This window comes from Salvia splendens, chromosome 3, assembly GCF_004379255.2.
Source record: "Salvia splendens isolate huo1 chromosome 3, SspV2, whole genome shotgun sequence".
In the NCBI taxonomy this organism is placed as follows: Eukaryota; Viridiplantae; Streptophyta; class Magnoliopsida; order Lamiales; family Lamiaceae; genus Salvia; species Salvia splendens.
The window spans coordinates 12,957,121-12,977,936 of NC_056034.1; the positions used below are offsets into that span (position 1 = coordinate 12,957,121).

The 20,816-nt window shown below is 34.6% G+C and overlaps 1 protein-coding gene across 1 annotated transcript; it reads right to left on the reverse strand.

The window, feature by feature from the left end:
* Nucleotides 1–3,571: 3,571 nt before the first annotated feature.
* LOC121795031 (protein TSS-like) lies at nucleotides 3,572–14,264 on the reverse strand. Its single transcript, XM_042193466.1, has 23 exons — nucleotides 13,861–14,264; nucleotides 13,702–13,763; nucleotides 13,500–13,592; nucleotides 13,333–13,408; nucleotides 11,458–11,766; nucleotides 11,287–11,351; nucleotides 10,850–10,981; nucleotides 10,394–10,435; nucleotides 9,804–10,307; nucleotides 9,573–9,724; nucleotides 8,781–9,270; nucleotides 8,625–8,687; nucleotides 8,424–8,525; nucleotides 8,020–8,319; nucleotides 7,867–7,959; nucleotides 7,682–7,783; nucleotides 7,496–7,600; nucleotides 7,145–7,278; nucleotides 6,795–6,978; nucleotides 6,485–6,616; nucleotides 5,998–6,110; nucleotides 5,835–5,913; nucleotides 3,572–5,613 (listed from the first exon to the last, which is right to left on the reverse strand). Exons 1-23 carry the CDS (start codon nucleotides 13,934–13,936, stop codon nucleotides 3,937–3,939), a joined length of 5,085 nt encoding a protein of 1,694 aa, XP_042049400.1. The 5' UTR covers nucleotides 13,937–14,264; the 3' UTR covers nucleotides 3,572–3,936.
* Nucleotides 14,265–20,816: the final 6,552 nt, after the last annotated feature.

Genomic DNA, 20,816 nt, shown 5'->3' on the forward strand with positions numbered 1-20,816 from the left:
GAGTAATGCATATAATTGCCTATATAATGCACAATATGTGAACTGCAATGCATACGAATAAGATGTGCTGTGTTATGATGTTTGGACACACGTTTCTTGTTTCCCTAAGGGTTTAATAAGCTTAGGGGCTAGGGTATAGTACGTAGACACGTATGTAATCTTCACATGGTAACGAGTAATGGATATAATTGACTATATAATGCACAATTTGTGAACTGCAATGCATACGAACAAGATGTGCTGTGTTATGATGTTTGATACACGTTTCTTGTTTCCCCTAAGGGTTTAATAAGCTTAGGGGCTAGGGTATAGTACGTACGCATTAATAACAAATTATAAAACGATACGAATAATTCACCAGATCGTCACGAGTAATGGATGTTATTAACTATATAATGCACAATATGTGAACTGCAATGCATACGAATAAGATGTACCATGTTATGATGTTTGACACACGTTTCTTGTTTCCCCTAAGGGTTTAATAAGTTTAGGGGCTAGGGTATAGTACGTAGACATTACTAAATGCACGTATGTAATCTTCAATCCGTTGATTAACCCATATACACAATACCTCTAATAATGCATAATATACTGAGATAATGACAATTAACAGCTACATAATGCACTACCTAAATCAAATAATGCACATACGTATATTCCAATAGCAACAATTTGTTAGTAATGTCTACGTACTATACCCTAGCCCCTAAGCTTATTAAACCCTTAGGGGAAACAAGAAACGTGTGTCAAACATCATAACATGGTACATCTTATTCGTATGCATTGCAGTTCACATATTGTGCATTATATAGTTAATAACATCCATTACTCTTGACAATCTGGTGAATTATTCGTATCGTTTTATAATTTGTTATTAATGCGTACGTACTATACCCTAGCCCCTAAGCTTATTAAACCCTTAGGGGAAACAAGAAACGTGTGTCAAACATCATAACACAGCACATCTTGTTCGTATGCATTGCAGTTCACAAATTGTGCATTATATAGTCAATTATATCCATTACTCGTTACCATGTGAAGATTACATACGTGTCTACGTACTATACCCTAGCCCCTAAGCTTATTAAACCCTTAGGGGAAACAAGAAACGTGTGTCCAAACATCATAACATGGTACATCTTATTCGTATGCATTGCAGTTCACATATTGTGCATTATTTAGTCAATTATATGCATTACTCGTGACCATGTGGTGCATTATTCGCAGATACCAAAATGTGGCAGTTACTTTTCCGTCAAATGTCAATAATAACCCTGTAATGCATACAACCACCTTCTATAATGCAACACGGAACCAGTTTTATAGAATCAATCTGATTCGTTGATGCCTTAGATCTAACGCGTAATATTAAGAAGGAAAAAGGATCTAAGATGTGAAAAGGAGAATAACGCTCCCCTATATATATATATATATATATATATATATATGGAGATGATCAAAATAAAAATGCATTTAAATCCAGAAATGCAGCCCAAATCTTGGCCCTAGGATTAGATGATCTAATGGTCAATAATTAACTAAAAACACGGAAGGTCATAATTAAGTAATTTTAGGTAATATTATAATATTTGGGTTTAATGTCAAGCTAAGATCATTTAGGCCATGCTTTGTTAGCATGACCTAAAAATTAACTAACTATGACCTAAAAGTGCCCTACGTATGATATTGTTCTGCGTTTCTGTATTTAAATCTAGTTTTGCATAGATCAAAACCCTATATATATATATATATATATATGGAGATGATCAAAATAAAAATGCATTTAAATCCAGAAATGCAGCCCAAATCTTGGCCCTAGGATTAGATGATCTAATATTATATATATATATAATATTATATATATATATATAATATTATATTTAAAATATAATTCGGTTATTTGGTTTTTCGATTTTTTTTTCGCCCGAACCGAACCAAACCGAAAAACTGAAATTTTTGTATTTTCAAAACTGAACCAAACCGAAAAACCGAAGAAACCGAACCGAATTTCAAAATTTCGGTTTGGTTCGGTTCGGATATTCGGTTTCAGTTTTTTTGCTGACCCCTAGCGTCGTGCGTGCTTCATAAGCGGACGCTATGCGAGTGAACTTCATTTTACGCGTTTATATTACTCCATTATTATTTTATAGGAAAAAGGGAAAATCCTATATTAGTGATCATATTCGCCTTCACTTTAGGCACCTTATTCACTTTCTTGTTCAATTTTAGTCAAATTTCCTTTTACTAGGGCTCCTGGAAATAACTAATGATGTTGAGATATCCATTGATGGATCGCCAATCTACCAAGTATTTTTGTGGCATAATTGTTAAAGCTCTCAAAATCATTCTCGCCTCCAAGAATCAATCTTGTGAGAAATTTTCCAAATTTGGTAAAAAAAACTTAATTGTATAATATAGTTCAATTTTAATGAAATTCTTGTTTTAACTATTCGTAAATGAAATTAATTGTAGTATTATAAAAATATATACAAATGTGCAAATTTTAAGAAGTAAGAAAGAATTTAAAAAAAGAAATAAGAACATAAACAGTGTTGGATTTTCTGTAAAGTGCTCTATAGTCGTCATCATCTCGAGAGATTTCAAAAAAAAAAGATTCAATTTGCTGACCTCCTGAAATTTGGGATTCAATTCGCTGACCTTTCAGAATATGAATATGGGATAGAGATATGAGAATTTTTCAGAATATGGGATTTTCAAAATTTTCTCTTTTTTTTTTCTTATTATTTCTTTCATAACATTTATGAATTCACCAAACTATCCCCATAATATTCTCACCCCAATTCTGATACCTCTCGTTTTCAATACGGGAACAAAACCAGGGCATAAAAACGTGAACAGTAAATGGCAGTAACGCTAGCCCAACACTACCTCACACAAAATTCATGGCAGAAGAAACAATTAAGAAAAATACACATTAGTACTGATTTTTAATACCACTTGCAATATAAACTAATGCTCCAAAAAAACACTTCAGAAGTTCCAGTGAGACTTAAAGAGTCAGAAATCAAATTATGACATTATATCTCTAAAATGGGCGGAGGAAAAAAGCTTGAACTCATAGCTGATGCCCCTTAATCAAGATAGGAACTCGAATTGATAATGCATCCTTGCTTTTGGGTGAAAACAACTAGTATCTGAATTGGGATGAAAAATATAAGAATTGGGATGAAAATATTACAAGGATAGTTTGGTCTATTCATAAATATTATAAGGAAAAGAATGAGAACTAAAAGAAAAACTCAAAAACCCCTTATTCTGAAAAATTCGCATGCCTCGATCCCATATTTCGAAAGGTCAACGAATTTAACCCTTTTTTTCCGAAATCTCTCAGTACTCTTGGGGTTGCGAATGTATAAGCACAAATTATAGTAGACGAGATCACTAGCTGCTGCATGAAATGTCATAAATCTGTACAAACTGATGAACCCTAGATTTAATACGAGTGGATGCACCGTGCATCCCGACACAAGTTTTTGCCATAAAACTATTTCTCAGCAGTTGGTAGAAACAATTGGAATGAAAGAAGAGAGTTACTCTTCATTCAATGTAGCCAAGTTGTTCTTTATTTTTCCCAAAATCAGATATCCATGAGAAACTTTATTTCATAGTACAAGAATGAATTCGTTCAAGTCAGGATAACACTGGTAGCTCTAAAGTTGAACTTGAGAAGACATGAAAAACATAATTTTTACTACAATCAGCCAAAAATTCAAGATAAGAGAACTTAAGTCTCACTAAACACTTCTATCTCTCGCTCTCTCTCTCTCTGTCTGTCTACCCATCAAACCCACTAGAGTGCTATCTGAAATGATCAAGTACACATTACCTTTGTGAGGATGTATTTTTGGCATCCTTCCTGCAGAGCCCGAAACGACTTATTCTTATTCCTCTCTTTCCAACGTTATTCTCTCTTCAACGAACTGAAGCACAGATTGATTGTTGACTGCACAGCTCATTCACACCATTTCTGAACTGTTGCCGATTCCTCCTCCGCTTTGTGACCAGCACAAAGCCCTCCCCATCACTGATCTTATTTTTATTTACATCGGCAATCTTCTGCCTCTCACTGTTTATCTCAGGCCTTGGCATCTTTTCATCATTGCCATAAAATATCTTTATGATTGCACTGTCATTTGCAATTGCTTCAGCTGAATTAGTCGGATAGTCATGCTTCTTGTCAGTAACTACAGCTGTAGAAGGAGGATCTGAAGTATTCTGCACAGATTTTACAATGAAACTGAGCAGTATCTGCCTTGCTAGCTCTGCTTTCTCTGCATCAGAACTGGTTCTCCTCGGTCTTTCCCCTCTTACACCAGTTGTAACTTTCTCATTGAGCTTATCAACCTTAGCACCAGCACCAACAACAGGATTTTCAGAATCAATCATTGGATTTGAATCTTCTGTAGCTGGGTTAAATTGCCATGTTCTTCTAGGAACATATTCAGGAGCATGAGGGTTCATTGTCTTTGGAGAGGCAGCACCATCTCTATCAATAACAGGGATTTGGTAACTCAAAACTCCAGGTCTAATCCGGAAACTCTGGCTCGCTCTATAATACATCGCTAATCTAGGACCACAAGGAACTGGAGCAGCAACTGAAGGGAAACCCACTGGTTCGATGAGAGTGCCTTGGCTAGCTATGGCATCATAAACGCTAGTGGCAGCAGTTGATTGCAGTGTAAGTGGCAAAGTAAAGGCACTTGGACTGAATGGCTGAGCAGCAGCTGAGAGTTTGCTTCCATTTGCCTCTAGAGTTTTCTCCTGATCTTGAATACCTGCAGGGGCATGCATCAACTCAGATACAGTATCTTGTGTGTCGCCTTCATTGTCTCCTTTTGCCTCTTCTCGATCTGGTAAGGAGTCATCTAGAGCACCCCCTTCTCTCTCTTCAGGCTGGGTTATCTCTTTTGGACTATGGTATATCTGGTGGTCAGTTTTTTCCTCACTTAACTCTTCAACTTTCTCCAGTAAGGGCTTTAGAACTGTACCAGGCGCAGCAACTGCTACTTCTTTGTACGACACCGACTTCGAAGCTAATGCTGTAGGGGTGGAAGGAAGTAGAGATACTTTGGATGCTGAAGATGGAGAACTTTTGGTTCCAGAAATCTTCAGGGGCACTTTACTTGAATCATCAGTATTGTTTAAGCTTACAGTGCCAGATTGTTTTATTAGAGACGCCTCAGCGAAAACGGTCTTAAGTGTAACCTTATTATGCCCCTGAGAAACAACCTCCTTCCTGTAACTGACGTCCTTATAGTGAGAGTGTGCCGAATTAATCTTTAACTTGGCAAGATCTGGATTCTTTCTGTTGAACTTTCTTGTAGCACCATTTCCAGAACGTCCTCTCGATGTAGCTTCCTGCCACCCTTCTTCTGACTTTCCTTCTTGGACAAGTTGATCAGAGGGTGGAAGATCATATCTGGTTTCAGCAACCTTGACATGTTCTTCGGAGGATATACTATCTACCTTGTCCGGATTACTGCTACTTTCCTCCACTACAGCACTTATTTTGATACTTTCACTGATAATTGGTTCTTCTTTCTTTTCCTCTCGCTGCTCTCTAGGGGATTTATCACCGAGTTGAGTAACCTAAGAAATCATATCGTGAAAAGAAGTAAATTAGCAATAGATGCAGAAGTTAATCTCACTTATCTCTAACTAGGAAAGAACAATGAGAAGAATACTAAGCATCGATGGCTTGAATCTACAGTTTGGAAGTGGAATGTAGTGATTCTAAGTCCCTATAAGCAGATCCCTCTCCAAGCTCAACCACAAGATGTTTAATAGCAAAAATAAGAATCCATTAATACCTTTGAGCGTCGCTTCCTTTGAGCATCAATGGCCTTTGACTCCTGATCTGGACTTATAAAATCAAGGAGATCTGACACACTGTAGAACAATGTGTAAATGATTTGGTTTATCAGTCTGTTGAAAGAAGGTTCAACCATGTTTATGGTAATATAGGATCAATACCTCAAATGACCTTTGCTGGCAATAGATGCATCTTGTTTTGGGGTTCCGTTGCGTGCTGCTTCTTGCTGTTCCAATGCTTTTGACTCGAAATACTCTAGCCATGCAGCAGCATCCTGCAGGGTACACATAAATTAAATACGATTTTTCATAATTTTTTTGATACATTACCACATGAATCATGATAGACATATCTACATAAGCTGTTCATAGTTGTACGTACGCAAAAGTCGATCAAAGATCAAAGAGATAGAACAAATATGTTAGGACAATAAACATCAACGGAAGAGAATGTAACTTAGAATACGGAATTTTTGTAATGAAGATTATGACGCAAAAGTATTTTAACCCGCTTAATCAACTGACAATCAGCAGTGAGTGAGTAGTTACAAAAGTTCAAACATGTCCAAAAAAACTCAAATTTACTAAAAGTGTTATCATAACAGTCTCAATCTACTGCATAAGCAAAAATTAAGAAATGTTTGTGAACCTGAGTGCGAAGATCCTCTGCTCCTAGTTTAGCCTGAAGAATTTGTAAAGTAGTTTGCTCGTGCTGCACACTGAGAGTATATGCTTCCATCAATGAAAGAGCTATGGCTATGGCATGATAACTAGCAGCAGTCTGCAAGACAGAGCAAGTATGTTTTCAGTGTAAGGTCAATCAGTTTCCAGTAACAAGGTTGAAATATCACATGCATGTAAATAAGTTGTTCATTTATGCTATACCAGTCAAGGAATATTCATGTTAATATATGTCAAATGGTGTTCAGTATTGAGATATAGAAAGGAGCAAAATAGACCTGTATGTGGTCCGTTCCTAATAGTCTTTGGTTGCACTTAAGGGCTTCATGTAGATATCTGAGAGCAACATGAACATTTCCCATTCCTTCTTCCATCATAGCTACATTTATGTAAGTAGCTGCTGTATTTGGGTGAGAAAGCCCACATGTGAAATGGAGAAGATACAATGCTCGGTTGACATACCTGTACGAACAAATCCAAATCTGTCAGTTTCTAAACTGAATTTGCTGTATAAATAATGAGATTCATTTCTAAACTGAATTTGCTGTATTTGAAAGACAGCCCACTGTTGGATACTAAGTTAAAGATAAAGACAAGAAAGAACAATATTAGGATCATATCAACTCACTTCAGAGCCAATTCAATATGCTGAAGGCGATAATAAAATACAGATAAATCCCCATAGCTCTTCATCGTATCTGGATGGTCAAGCCCCAGCTCTCTTTCATTGATATCCAATGCCTTCTGCTGATATATAGTTGCCTATACAAGAGAACTTCAATAACAGTGAACTTGAAGGGTTTTAAAAATCATCTAAGTAAACACACAATCAATATGTAACCACACCAAGGAACCTGCATTCATAGGGAGCAAGCATCATATGATAATAAAGTAGCAAAATCTCTAATGTCTGCTTAAAGGCACCAAAGACATGTCTATTTAAAATACTATATACACAACTATTTTATTTCTCATGTACCTGATTAAAGTCTCCAGTGTGATACAGGACAACAGCAAGAAGACTGTAAGCACCAGCAGTTGTACGATGGTAAGGACCACAGACAGCTATCATCTTTGCAAGAGCCTTCAGTTTTACATAATGCAATTCAATGTTGAGTCATAATAACATGCGTTAAATTGTATTGTAGACCACTATGTTATATACCTTTGTTCCATAATTAACAGCATCTTCCAGCTTCCCTTTATCTAGAGCAATCTTCGATGATTCAAGGAGAGTTCGCCCATCAGCAGAAGAGCAACCCACATGCTGTAAACACGAAGTAAAAAAAGTAAATAGGAAGACAACCTTTGGAAACTACGCATTCATTTGCTGCATGATTATGCTACTACCTTGCAAATGGGCACTATGCTGATAATATCAGATTTTGTAAACGGGGTGGAGCTTTCCAAATCATAGTCCTTAGGCACCAGTTCTAACCCAACCTGTAAAAGAAAAACTCAATAAAACGTTCCAAGTTTAAAAAAATAAACAAGAAATAGTACCTTATGACAAATGCCCCTCAGAATTGATAACTTTCTCAAATGTTGTACTTCATCTTTCAATTTCCAACCAAATCTTTTGTCCAAAATTGCCCGCAACCATTGGAATTTAAGAGTTTGATCACTGCTTTCAGCATTGTAAGATCCCAGTAAGAAATTTAAAGTTGTGGCTATAGCAGTAGACATGTTATCCATGCTCTCGACAGAAGCAATAACAGCTCGAACTACATGCTTATAAGCTCGAGTAACCATTTCATGTATACAAAGAGACTCTATATGCGGAAGCTTATCTGCAAGTTCGACCTGATTCAAGCAAAATCAAATTAATCTCTACCTAATAAAAAGTTTGAGAATGTTAATGGAAAACAGTCTTTTCACCCAAAAAGAATCAGAATTTGTTTACCCACCACACGACCCAAAGAACGCATCTGTAATCCTCTAAGATGCATGAAATCAGTCAGTGTACGGCCATCGACCGGAGAAAGTTCAAGTGATGCAAAGTCTGCAACCTGAAAAAAAAAGATAGTAGATAAAAAAGGAGAATGGGAATAAGCCATGGAGACATTCTAATAGTCCACTATAATTTAGGATCTTAGTGAAATTATTACCAGCTTGGGTAAAGCAACATCATCGTAATACGCAAAAGCCATCTTGACCAGTTCATCCATTGACTGCATATCGAAGTAGTGAATCAATTTTGTGTAACCGCCAAAAGTTAAGAAATCAAACATGCTAGGGGTATTGGTATTAGGGTACTCTGTTACCTTTGTATGAAGCCCAGTCCCAGTATCTTTCAATCGCAAGAAAGCATCTTCACAAACAAATTTTAGCAACTCACAATCAGACATACAGAATTTCCCATTTTCTGAATTGTCTTCCTTGCTTACACTGCTGGATCCAGCATTTTGTTCATCATTGCCATCACTGGCAGATTTCTTTTCTCTTGCCTTTAGCAGTTTAAATTGCTTCCCAAGTCCCTTAACCACAGGCTCAACCTTATCACCATCTTTATGGCTTGCAGAGTTATTATCTGTTGGTGTTTCCTGCTTTTGTAGATGCTGAACCCAACAAGAACCAAGTTCCCATCTGATACAATTTACTACTGTTGCAGGATTCTTGTCGAGCTTTATAAGACAATCTTTCATTACTTCCTGGACCAGGCATCTCGAAGTCTCAACATCCATGCAATCAGAATGAAGAGCTTGTCCTCGGACTGGTGATTCCACACTAGGCATGTTAAGCAATACGCGTAAACTGTACAAACACCCTCAGTCAGTTCATATAGCGTTTGTATACTTCTCCTAGAAAATGGCAGAAAATATCTATAAGAAGTTCCAAGTACATAAAACTAGCCCTCGATGTATAGCATTCTTGTTACAGTTCTACAAATAACTTACTTCTATTACCGGAGACGCTAAAAAAACTGCTAATTTAAAGGAGCTAGCATTATTCGTCCATATTTACTCATCAATAAACAATACGGAGCATTTTTTTGTTAAAAGTAGTCACGCCCTTAAGAAAGCATTCAGACAAGGAAAGACAGTAGTTGTAAGAACCTGTTAATATTAAGAGCGTTGGCCCCTCCATCAGGTTGGTCCTCAATCTCAACATCTTTCAAGTTCCTTCCGCTTTTTATATCACCAACAACCTTTACTGTGGCTGTGTAGCCACAATGCCGAACAACAACCACACCCAAAGAAGAAGTATCCTGAAACCAGGGAAAGATTGTTTCATACACACAGCTGCAGATCTGCATACAACAGTTTGAAAATGAAGTTGTTACTCACATGGACAACAACACTTTCATCGGCAGTTACTCCTTTTAGTGTATTTCTCTGGGAAACTTCCTTCACAGATTCATTCATTTTGCTGCCAATAATCTTAAGTTCCCTTTTCGAGCTAGAATCTGGCTCATCTCGTTTGACTGTAATAAATAGGTCTCCAATACGTGTCTCTTGCACCACCGAACCTGGAGAAATTTTTGATGCAGTCTTAGCAGCAGAGTCTACGACTTTCTGTATGGAAGAAACTGCTTTGAAAATGGAGACATCCAGAAATAGATTATGGACCAAAAAAGCCTTTCTATCACGAATAGCTCTCTCTTCCTCTGTTTTGCAAGGTAGGCTTGCCAATATTGCAAAATCCGTCGCCCATGGTCTATGATCGTATTCTCCCTTTCTACCCTGACCTCCACCATTTCCTCCCCAGTGCACATAGTGAGACGCAGAATCAGCCATTGATGGAGGAGCAAGCCAGGTATTAGCACGGAAACCATATGGAAGGTTACCAAACTGTACAAAGCATCATAGTGATTCATTATCCTTTCAATAACTTCAAGTTAAGATAGTTACTTAAGCTAAAGACTAGAGATGGTTACCTTATTGTGTTCGACAAATGCTTTCATTAAGGATGCATATGCCTGCAAATAAACATCACATTTTTAGTCTTGTTACGAAACAAGGTTTTGCAACAAGGATGCACATAATAGTGATCAGAATCAACTGTGACCAATTATAAAATTATTTGACAACGAGTTTCTGGATTCTGGATTTTAGAATTTATATAGTGAAAATAAAAATTTAAGTATATCGCAGATAATAGTCATCAAGGTTTGCTTGAACAGTTAAACAAATAGAAACACATTTCACCATGTGCTTCTTTTAGTGAATCTTTCTATCAGATTCCATTTGCTAGATTCAGAAAGATTCCAAAAACAAGGAAGGTACAATGTGATTAAGCAAAAAAAGAATGTAGTTATAGAAAAGAAAAATTATAGAAATAAAAACAACCACCAAGCAAACACACTTGTATGATCAATAAGGGAATTACTCACATTGGCAAAAGCTTGACTTTGCTGTTGCAGTAGATCCACCAGAGAATGGTTCTGCAAGTATTGTTTCCCCAAAGTATAGAAACCTTTTGCAGATGCCATCACTTGTATGATCTTCCCATTGCATATCTTTATCTGCAAGCACGTTGCAAAATCATCAATCCTCGTTGCCCATGAAAATATACAATGGCTACAAGAGTACAGTTCCTATTTGAAATAAGCAATCGTTCTGCGTGCCAACACGTATAATTCATTTTGTGAATAAAACTAACTTGAAAAACTGAATATAGTTCACTTCGTGTAAGAAGTGCCATAAATGATTAAGAAAAAATATTTTCCTATTGTAAACAATAATGCCACCAATGTTTCATAATGTGGCAAATTTATAGACACCAAAACGCAGACAGTTACAGAAATAAACGAGCTTTTGATTAAATGACCTGCATTTCGAAATAATCACCATCTCGCCTTGTTTCTCCGTATTTACTTTCCACTCTTTTCAAATCTGAAATGGCAAAACAAAAAAATTTTAAAAAGCAGAAGAAGATAACGACTAATAAACGAAAGCCTATAACAGAGCAGAAAAGAAATTAATAAGAAAATAATCTCACGTAGTATAGGCGGAGAGAGGTGCGAAAGAGAGAAGAACTCGTAGAAATCCGACAGCTTCGGAATTGGGTGAATCGCCACCATTTCGTAATTCCCCCTAACCACCGACTCCGTAGCCTCCGGCAGCCGAGATTCTCCATCTTGCGCCGCTGGTACTACCGTGCTTTGCTGCACTTTACTTTTCTTCGGACGAGATTCCGCTCCACCACCGCCGGCACCGCCCTTAGGCTTGGCGAAGCGCGTAGTGCATGCGACGATATCAAGGAGCCTCCGCACGTGGGACATGGCACGTGACTCATCACTATAGTCCTCTGCATTCACAATGGCATATCTGTTAATAATGCGCACTTTTTAGGCAATTATATGCTCGTTTAATTATGACGTGGATGTACACTATATATATGCACATGTTTTTCGCTATTTGGAAATGCGATTATTAAATATTCCCACGCATAACAAGACCTTTTCAAATAGATACTCAGATTACATACTCCTGTTTAATTATAGAAAGAGAGAGGGCCACATGCAAGATATATTTATTTAGCGTCATAGTTTTTTTTGCGAAAATGATATGTATGTATATATATATATTAAATAAATAATAACAATAGTTGCAAAATACCCGAAAAAATTAATGCTGATAAGGGTACCTATACAAATCATTTGTAGCATCCATCTAAGAATAATAGATGGAAAATTAAATAGACTATCGCAAAACAAAATTCAACTAAAATACAACTTACAAATAGAATCTTTTCATTCTATACTTTGACTTGCGCCAATATTTAAATGTTGGACTACAGGAGTTTCCTACATTGTTTGAATATTAGTATTATTTCGACGTTCATCAATGTTAATGCATAATTAAAGTATGTAATCAATGCATCCATTATTTATCTAACACAGCTTGGTGATTAACAAAAAATGAATAAAAATATCTAAAGCTATAAAACATGAGGTGTTAATAATGCGACAAAAGATGCATAGCAGGACCACTAGCTAACGAGTAGTACTAGTAACGACGCTCTAAAGTTTAAAACTGTCAGTATAAAATAAAGTTCTATTATTAGCATTCCTAAAGTATATTTTGCTGCTGAGACTTTTTTTATGTTAAAAGTAATACAGTAATTTATTTTCATTCATAATATAAATAAGAAAATGGAAATAAAACTTCGAAAAATGGCATAGAATAGGATTACAGAACCATGTCTAGTTAATTAAAAAAAATCTTGTTCTCGGTTTTAGCACAAAAATAAAATAAAACTTAATTAAGAGCGTCACGCCAAATAATCTCTGACTATCGTGTATTCCAATATCCAAACCCGTTTTTCATGTGAATTAATCTGTCAATAATAGCAATTTAGGTGAGTATTAATAAGTAATTATGTCGCAATCGTATTTGCATAGCTATAGCCTATAGCCTATAGCTGAGTTTCTTTTACTGAATTTAAAACAGACTAGCAAAAAACATTAAATAGTTATGTCTTCTTCTAATCTTGCCACCCCTGTGAGGTATATTCCTTTTTACCTTAACATTTTACTTGCACAAAAATAATAAACAAACAAATAAATTGAATAAACTGTTGGAAAATCCGACTAGCTGTAGAAATTTAAATTTTATCGATGAATTAAAAAATAGTTGTAAGTTGTAAAACCGTAAGTTAAATTACTTATAATAGTACGTTTTTAGTTTCTTAAATTTCTTGAGTGAAGAAAGCAACAAAATAACAACCAATAAACTAACAGCCAGTTGAAAATCGCAAAAAATAAAAATAAGAAAAAATAAGAAAAAAAAAGGATGAAGAAGAAAAGAAATTGTGTGTTCCCAGAGATGTGCCTAAAAGTGTTGTACCACTTGCACAGAAATTGATACCTACCTTCAACCATTCTCAGCAAACATGGCTTCAGTCCAACAACCTCCATCTTATCATTCAATTTATTACGTCCTTTAACCTGCCACATACAATTCAATGCACCGTCACTTTCTCAATGCTTTTAATCGAAATCACGAGACACTGATTTCGTTGCAGCTGAATTGAATCACCTCATGAGATAGAGAGTACTCTGTCAGGTGGCATGTTTCAACGTTAACTGCCAAAAGCTTCTTCACATCCAGAATTTTATCAGTCGATATCCCCTGCTCCGTTCGTAAACAGAATTGAATAGAGAGAGAGAATTAGTTTTGATTTGGTATAATTAATTCCGAGAGTGAAAGGGGGGAAGTGAAGAGCTGTATTGTATTGTACCTTGAGCAGAACTTGAGTTTCGTATGGAGTGATGACGGTTATGTCAACAACACTCGGTACAACTGCAGAAGCGAGATGTGAGAATTGATGAGAGGGGAAAATGCAATTGATGAATGAATCGAGACATAGAGGATATGAATTTGGGGATTAATTTCTCACCTTTCTCTTCTTTCTTCTTCTTCTTCTTCTCATTCTTCGATTTATTTCCCTTGCCCCTGCCTGGCCTTGGGGCCATCCTCTCTGCTAATCCTTCTTCTCTCCGGAACAATTGATTGAATTAAACTCTGTATTATCGTTTTAAGGGAGAAGAAGCTAAGAAACAATGGTAGCCATGCAAAAAGCGAGATGATATAGAAAAGTGGCGAAGATTTGGGAGATGATAGGGTTTTGATTTCGCCTTTGGATGAGGATTTTGCTAAGTAAATTGTGGCCTCTCCTTCTCGCTTTCTCCTGATTATGTATCCCCCACAAACAAAGGACTCTCTCTTCCTCTCTCTAGAAACACACACAAAGTCACTTCTCTTTCTTCTCTTCTCTTCTGTTCTGTTCTGTTCTGTTCTGTTCTGTGTAAAAACCAAACATGTGAAGGCCCTTTTTAAGGGACAAATCGGAGCGGGACCCGAGCAGAAACGGGTGGGGCAGAGAGGGCGACCGATGGTATGGCGCCACGTGGCGTTGCGGATGGGCCGGTCTTAATTTCTTCCTCTGTATCTTTCTTCATTTGTTTTTTCTCTTCTCTACTATTGTGTTTTTGTCATTGCTCTAATTGTGGGTGACTTTCAAACTTCAATTTCCACCTCTCATTTGCATTGATGTTAGTTGGTTTTTATGAGATTAAGTTAAATTTGCTGGTGAATCGATATGTATTGATTCGACTTGAGATGTGAACAACCCTGGTTATTTTTGCTTGTATGGTGGATTTTCATATTAAGTTATCGTATGCGTGTAAACAAAGTGGTAGTATGTGCTTAGTTTGTCGAACACTAGTTTTATATATGTGATCAAGTAGTTATTTATTTTCACGCGCACATGTGATGGCTTTATAATTATATTCGAAATAGATTATGACGCATAAATGCTAGGCATGCTGCTGCGAACAACTTCCTTCGACAGTCGCCTCGTCAATGCACCCGCCTTCATCTCATCCTAAGAACAGGGAGAGTTCCCACCATCGATTTCGGATGGGCCAATGTGGATCCTCATGAAACGGTGTCGGTTAGAGGTTTTGTAAACGAGGTCACTCATTTAAACATTAGTGACTTCATCTAAACACTCTGACTTGCAATCTTCGATTTGATTAAGCGCAAACCAATTTCATGGGAAAATTGCTACAGTCTAGTTTTTATATTTTTCACTTCTTTCAAAGTTCATGTGAAAAATTTGATGGTGTGCAATTACCAAACTAATTAATGCCTTTTTTTTACCTCATCAAATAACTATCTATTACTACCATTATAAAAGTGTGTATTCCTCTTAATATTAATACTCTATATTTTAAACACCATTCTTATCTATATTTCAATATGTTGAGATTATTTTGATTTAATAGGAAGTTTTATTACCTTGATGTATGAAAAATATCATTTTACATCTGAAATTAAGTATAATAATTTTAATAATCAAGTACATTATTTAGCGCTCAATTACTTCATGACTCGAAGAACATATAATTTGAATTATGTATTAACTTTATCTATTGAATATGGTTAGAAAACGAGTAATTAATGCTAGTCAAAGTCAAATCTTCTACACAAGCTACCTCAATTAACATACATTGTGTAGTCAAATGTAAATAAATATTTTGAGTTTTAGGTTTTAAAGTAGAAACCTGCTAAACATTAATTTTATTTGAATAAAGCAAAGAATTAGTTGCATTTTAGAGCATCTCCATCCGTGCTCTTGCCAAAGAGCACGGATATGGTCCCGGTCCCACTTTTATTACTTTTTTACTCCATGTTTTTAGGTAAGAGCACAACACTCACATCCATGCTCTTCTGCAAGGACATGCTCAAGTGTCTCACCATTCTATTATTCAATTTAAATAAAAACATTTCCACAAAATTAAAATGCATTAAAAATATCTGGAATACTATTACAAATTACAAAAAAATAAAAAAATTACATAATTAAAATACTAAAATAAAAAATTACATAATTAAAATACTAAAAATTTAAAATTACATAATTAAAATCCTAAAAAATAAAAAATACATAATTAAAGGCTAAAAAATACCCCCGTGGAAGACTATTCCTCTGGCCCTATCCTCAATGTTCTTCGGAGACCCCGTATCATTGTCAAATGTGAATCAAGTTGCTCGGGGTTCATATTTGACCTATTGTCCAAATTGAGTTGGGCCAAAAGGGTCCACAACGAGTTGGAGGGGTGATCGCCGGAGTTAGACATTTTTTTTTGTAAGTAAGAGTGAAAGATTGAGAATTGATAAGAGAAGATGAGAATTTAGATGAGAATTGTGTAGTGTGGCGTGAAATTTTTGGTGTGGAGGTTGGGGTATGTATAGATGAAAATGTGAATTTTGGGGAAAAAAATTGAAAAATAAATTAAAAGTATGGAGAAAACGGATATAATTTATTGGGAAGTGTGAAAATATTTTTTTATATTTAATTCAAATTTTTAAATTAAATCCGATTTTTTTTAAAAGGAGAAAAATGAAATTGCCAACGGCATTGCCGTTGGCCAATCAGGCGCCGCCACGTCAGCTGCTCAGTGGCACGGATGTGCTCGATGCATCGAGCAGCGCCGTGCCAGCGGCAAGAGCACAGCGGCGAGCAGGGGTCAACCGTGCCAATGGCACGGACGCCGTCCTTGCCAGCGAGCACCGCTGCGGATGCTCTTATGATCCCAAATAAACTACTATGATACTATCAAAAATTTGCAAATATGGATAAGACCAAATTAACTTTCGACCTCGAAACCATCATTCATCTCAAATAAAAAAAAAACAATTATATTGCAAATTACAGGCATGAATTGAATATTTTCCTTCTTGTTATAATTTTGACCGAGGTTTTTATTGTAGGTCTCCTACTTTAATTAGTTGGTGAATGGTTCCAAGATTTTATCGTTTTCCTACTCGGTTGTATTTTTCTCAGTAATTACTACGCATAGTGCCAACTTAGAATCTAAACCTTTTCTCATTTTTTCCTCCATTTGTAATAATTGTTTTGGGAAAGAATAAGGAATATAAATTGGGAGGGTGATTGGTTAAGTTTTTTTTTTTTGTGTTACAAGAGAGGTCATAAAGTTCGAATATTTGTTGTTCTCAAGTCATCACTAAGCAATAGTTTGTTCCCTAGCTGGTGCATGGTCCATAGCTCGTCAAGTATATATGTATAGGTTGTCCCATCTCGACGATAAACTTGTCAAATAATCTGCAATCAAATTAGTCTTATAGTAGTATATATGTTTCGCTCAAGGTGTGATCTGTTGTAAACTTTCTTTGATTTTTTTTCTTTTTCTTTTGCAAACTTTCTTAAGTTGTTATCTCTACTAACTCATCAATGCAATGTATTAAAAATGTTAACATAAACTTAGTTATATTTTAATACACTATGTTGACATTGATATTTAAAATGTCAACACAATATATTAAAATGTCAATACAAATTTGTGTTGACATTTTAATGTAATCGTGCTAACATTTTTAATACACTACGGTGGTGTTCGGTTTCCAAGATAAAATAATATCAAGATACAATCTAGAATTGAGTTGTGAGATTATTTTAGTCATATGGGGTTAGCTATGACTAATTATCCATCTAAGATTAGTTGTGGGGTTGAATCTCATGAACCAAACAACCTATAAATTTAATCACGGATATAATCTTGCAAACCGAACACCCCTATGTTGATGAGTTAGCAAGTTAGCATTATAACGCAATTATGCTTCACTCACTATCAAATACTATCTTTGTCCTTGAAAAATAGAAAACTTTTGAAATGGCACGAGTATTAATGCACAATTAAGAAAGAAGAATGTGTAAAGTAAGAGGGAGAAAAAAAAGAAGAATGGATAAAGCAAGAAAAAGGCGAGAAAAAGGAGAGGAAGTAGTGTTAATAGATTATGTTATTCATTCCTAAAAAAGAAAGTTTAGAAATTTTCTATTTTTAACCACGGTTGATACACCAAATATTACGAACCTGACTTTAGATGCTATTCTTCTTTTATTTGTTCAAATTGATCATAAAGACCACAACTTAATTATCATATCGACTTCAATATTGTGTATGTCATTTTTCCACGTAAGTTTCAGAACTTATATAGCCAATAACTCAATAACAATTACGTACTTACTCATGGTCTAGACATCTAAAGTACTAGTATTATATTTAAATTAGACCGCAGCATTGTTTTTAATTACTCAACCAATCGATGTCACTTACTATAGTGTACCTTGGATGTTTAATTTTATTTTTGCAAGATGAAAGGAGTTCGAATAGTGGAATTTTGTAAGAAGTTGAAATCTAAATTCTCTTTCAAGAATTAGAGAGGGGTTAGACCGACTTAAACCCATATCCAGTTAAAATTAATGTAAATTATGTTCATAAAGAAACTATGAGTATTGGTATTAATATGAGGATAAACTTACAATAGCTATATGTATTTCCCTAGTGCTATTTTAAGCGATTCATATTCGAATTTACTAATATGCAATTTCTGTTCGATAAAATCTACGAATGTAACACAGCTTAGATGCGTATATAAGATGTCAAATTAAAGACAAATCTACATAATCATGAATAGTTAAAAAAATGTTGTTTTTATCATATGTCTCATCTAGAAATTTGAAATAATATGAACTGTTTATCGTAAAGCGATCGAGGAATAGTTAATTTAATTAGCAATTTCAATTTCATTTTTTTCAAGTTAATGTAATTCTGTTTGCATCACTCATTTGTTCTTGAGATTCATTCAAAAAATTATCTTCAAACAACTCTCATATCTTCATATTCCCCTCTCTTTGCCCGATTCAAGGTCGGTTTAGTTAGCTATATCCAATTTATTCTAACAACTTGTAATGAATTCACCGATTTAATTTCTTTTTATATAAAAGAAATGCTAAGAACCAAAAATTGGCATGCGATAGAGCGGGTTCAAAATATAATCAATAGGAAAAAGGTAAACAAAATCAACATGCAAACAAAAACAAAAACTCCATCTTAAATCATTACACAAGAAAAGCAAAAAAAGAAACACAAAATCGAAAACAAAAAGACAGCACACATCCTGATATTACGTGTGATCTCCATTCATCAAATTGATTTAATAACACAAAATAGCCAGAAACATAAAATTGACGAAAATAGACAATTATTTAACATCATCCTAAACATGGCGGACGTAGAAAAAATCAATGACAAATTAAAAATAAATTTTTGGGTGATTTTTCAGTGTAATGTACACATGTGTTTACTATTTGTATTTTGACAAATTGGGATATTATGTGACAAGTCGTTGAGATCCTAATATCATGTGAACAAGATGCCTATATTTTTACTGTAGTTACTTAGGAAAATTCATTAATAGTCAGCAGAGCCATTAGCTATTAATTGGCTGATAAAACTATTCACTGCCAAAATAAATATTTAATCCTCTCACGAACTAAATTTGTTTCCTAATCAGATAGGATTTCAGAATGTGTATACTTATCTCTAAAATTTGGCTCGAACTACACCGATTTTATTTAAATCGGATGTATTAATTATATTGTTCCATATCTAATTACTAAGTACTACATTTTTAGTAATATCCAATTACATTAGAGAATAAACTATAGGTTAATTAATTCCTCCAAAATTTGTATTTAAGACTTAATTTTTTATTTATTTCAAAATATATCATTTTCTTCGAATTATTTAATTAAAGTATTTCATTTGTTTTAATATTTAACTGTTATTTTTTGTTTTGTTTTGTTTTAGGTCTATATTTGTATCTCAAAATCACCGTGAATATAACAATTTCACAAAAAACAATTATTACTATTACTTATTTGGACCTCAAAGTTCATATGTAATGTGAATTATTTTAAATATTAGTACTACTATTTTTATTCAATTCAATATAAATTAATTGGTTCTTTTGGAATTAAATTGTTTCCATTATTTAAATATTTACATAGGTTTTTCACTTCAACCCAAATGCGCCTGCAAATTCGCACTACAGTTGCCTCTCCACAAATCCTAAACCTAAAGCAATTAAATAATCACGAAATTGTTTAAATATTATTGAAACTTAAGAGTAAAAGAGAAAATGTCAAGATGTTAGATCTTAATGTAAATTTGGTTTCCTCAAATGAAACTCGATCCAAGTTAGAAACAACAAATATATGGTTGTTTCGAATCCTCCAATGTAGGAAAATATTTGAAAGTATTCCAATCATAAGATTTAGCTCTAATTTCCCAATCAGTCAAGTGCTAAGGACATCAACATGGGACAATTTTCCTGTTTTATCATATTATTAGACAAAATATCACTATATATAGTAGGGTAGGCAAAAATGAACTTCTTTTTATAGAGTTCCCTATTTAATTTAGGTAGCAAATCAATGCACCAACCTTCATGCAATTTGTAATTTTAATAAGTATATTCAAACATTACTCTAATAACATTATTCTTCAATTAGTTGCAAAATTAACATCCATTTTACCGATGACATGAAAGTCGATGCGTAATATATAGTAGTACTAACTTGGATTTATGACTGATACATAAAAATAATTCTGCAAGTCAAAAAGCTCATTGACAATTGAAGATTTTGTGTTGGTTGTCAACTTGGAATCAGATTATCTGTTATCTATTAACATGTGAGTTATTATTTTTTATATTTTTTGTAGACGGACTAGTATTTTGTTTTGATTTTATTTATTTAATTTTTATGTAGCTAGTAATAATACATATGGATATAGTAATTAATTATAAGTAAAACCCTTTTATGTCATTATTAGGTATCTCTTATTTTCATTCCAAAAGAGGGTATCTAGCTTTTTAAAATAAATATTTGTAAATAATTTTATACTAGTTTTTAAGATTATACAACATTAAATGTTTTTAATTGCTGGTAAACAATGAAAGGGATCGCCACTTGCCCATAACGTG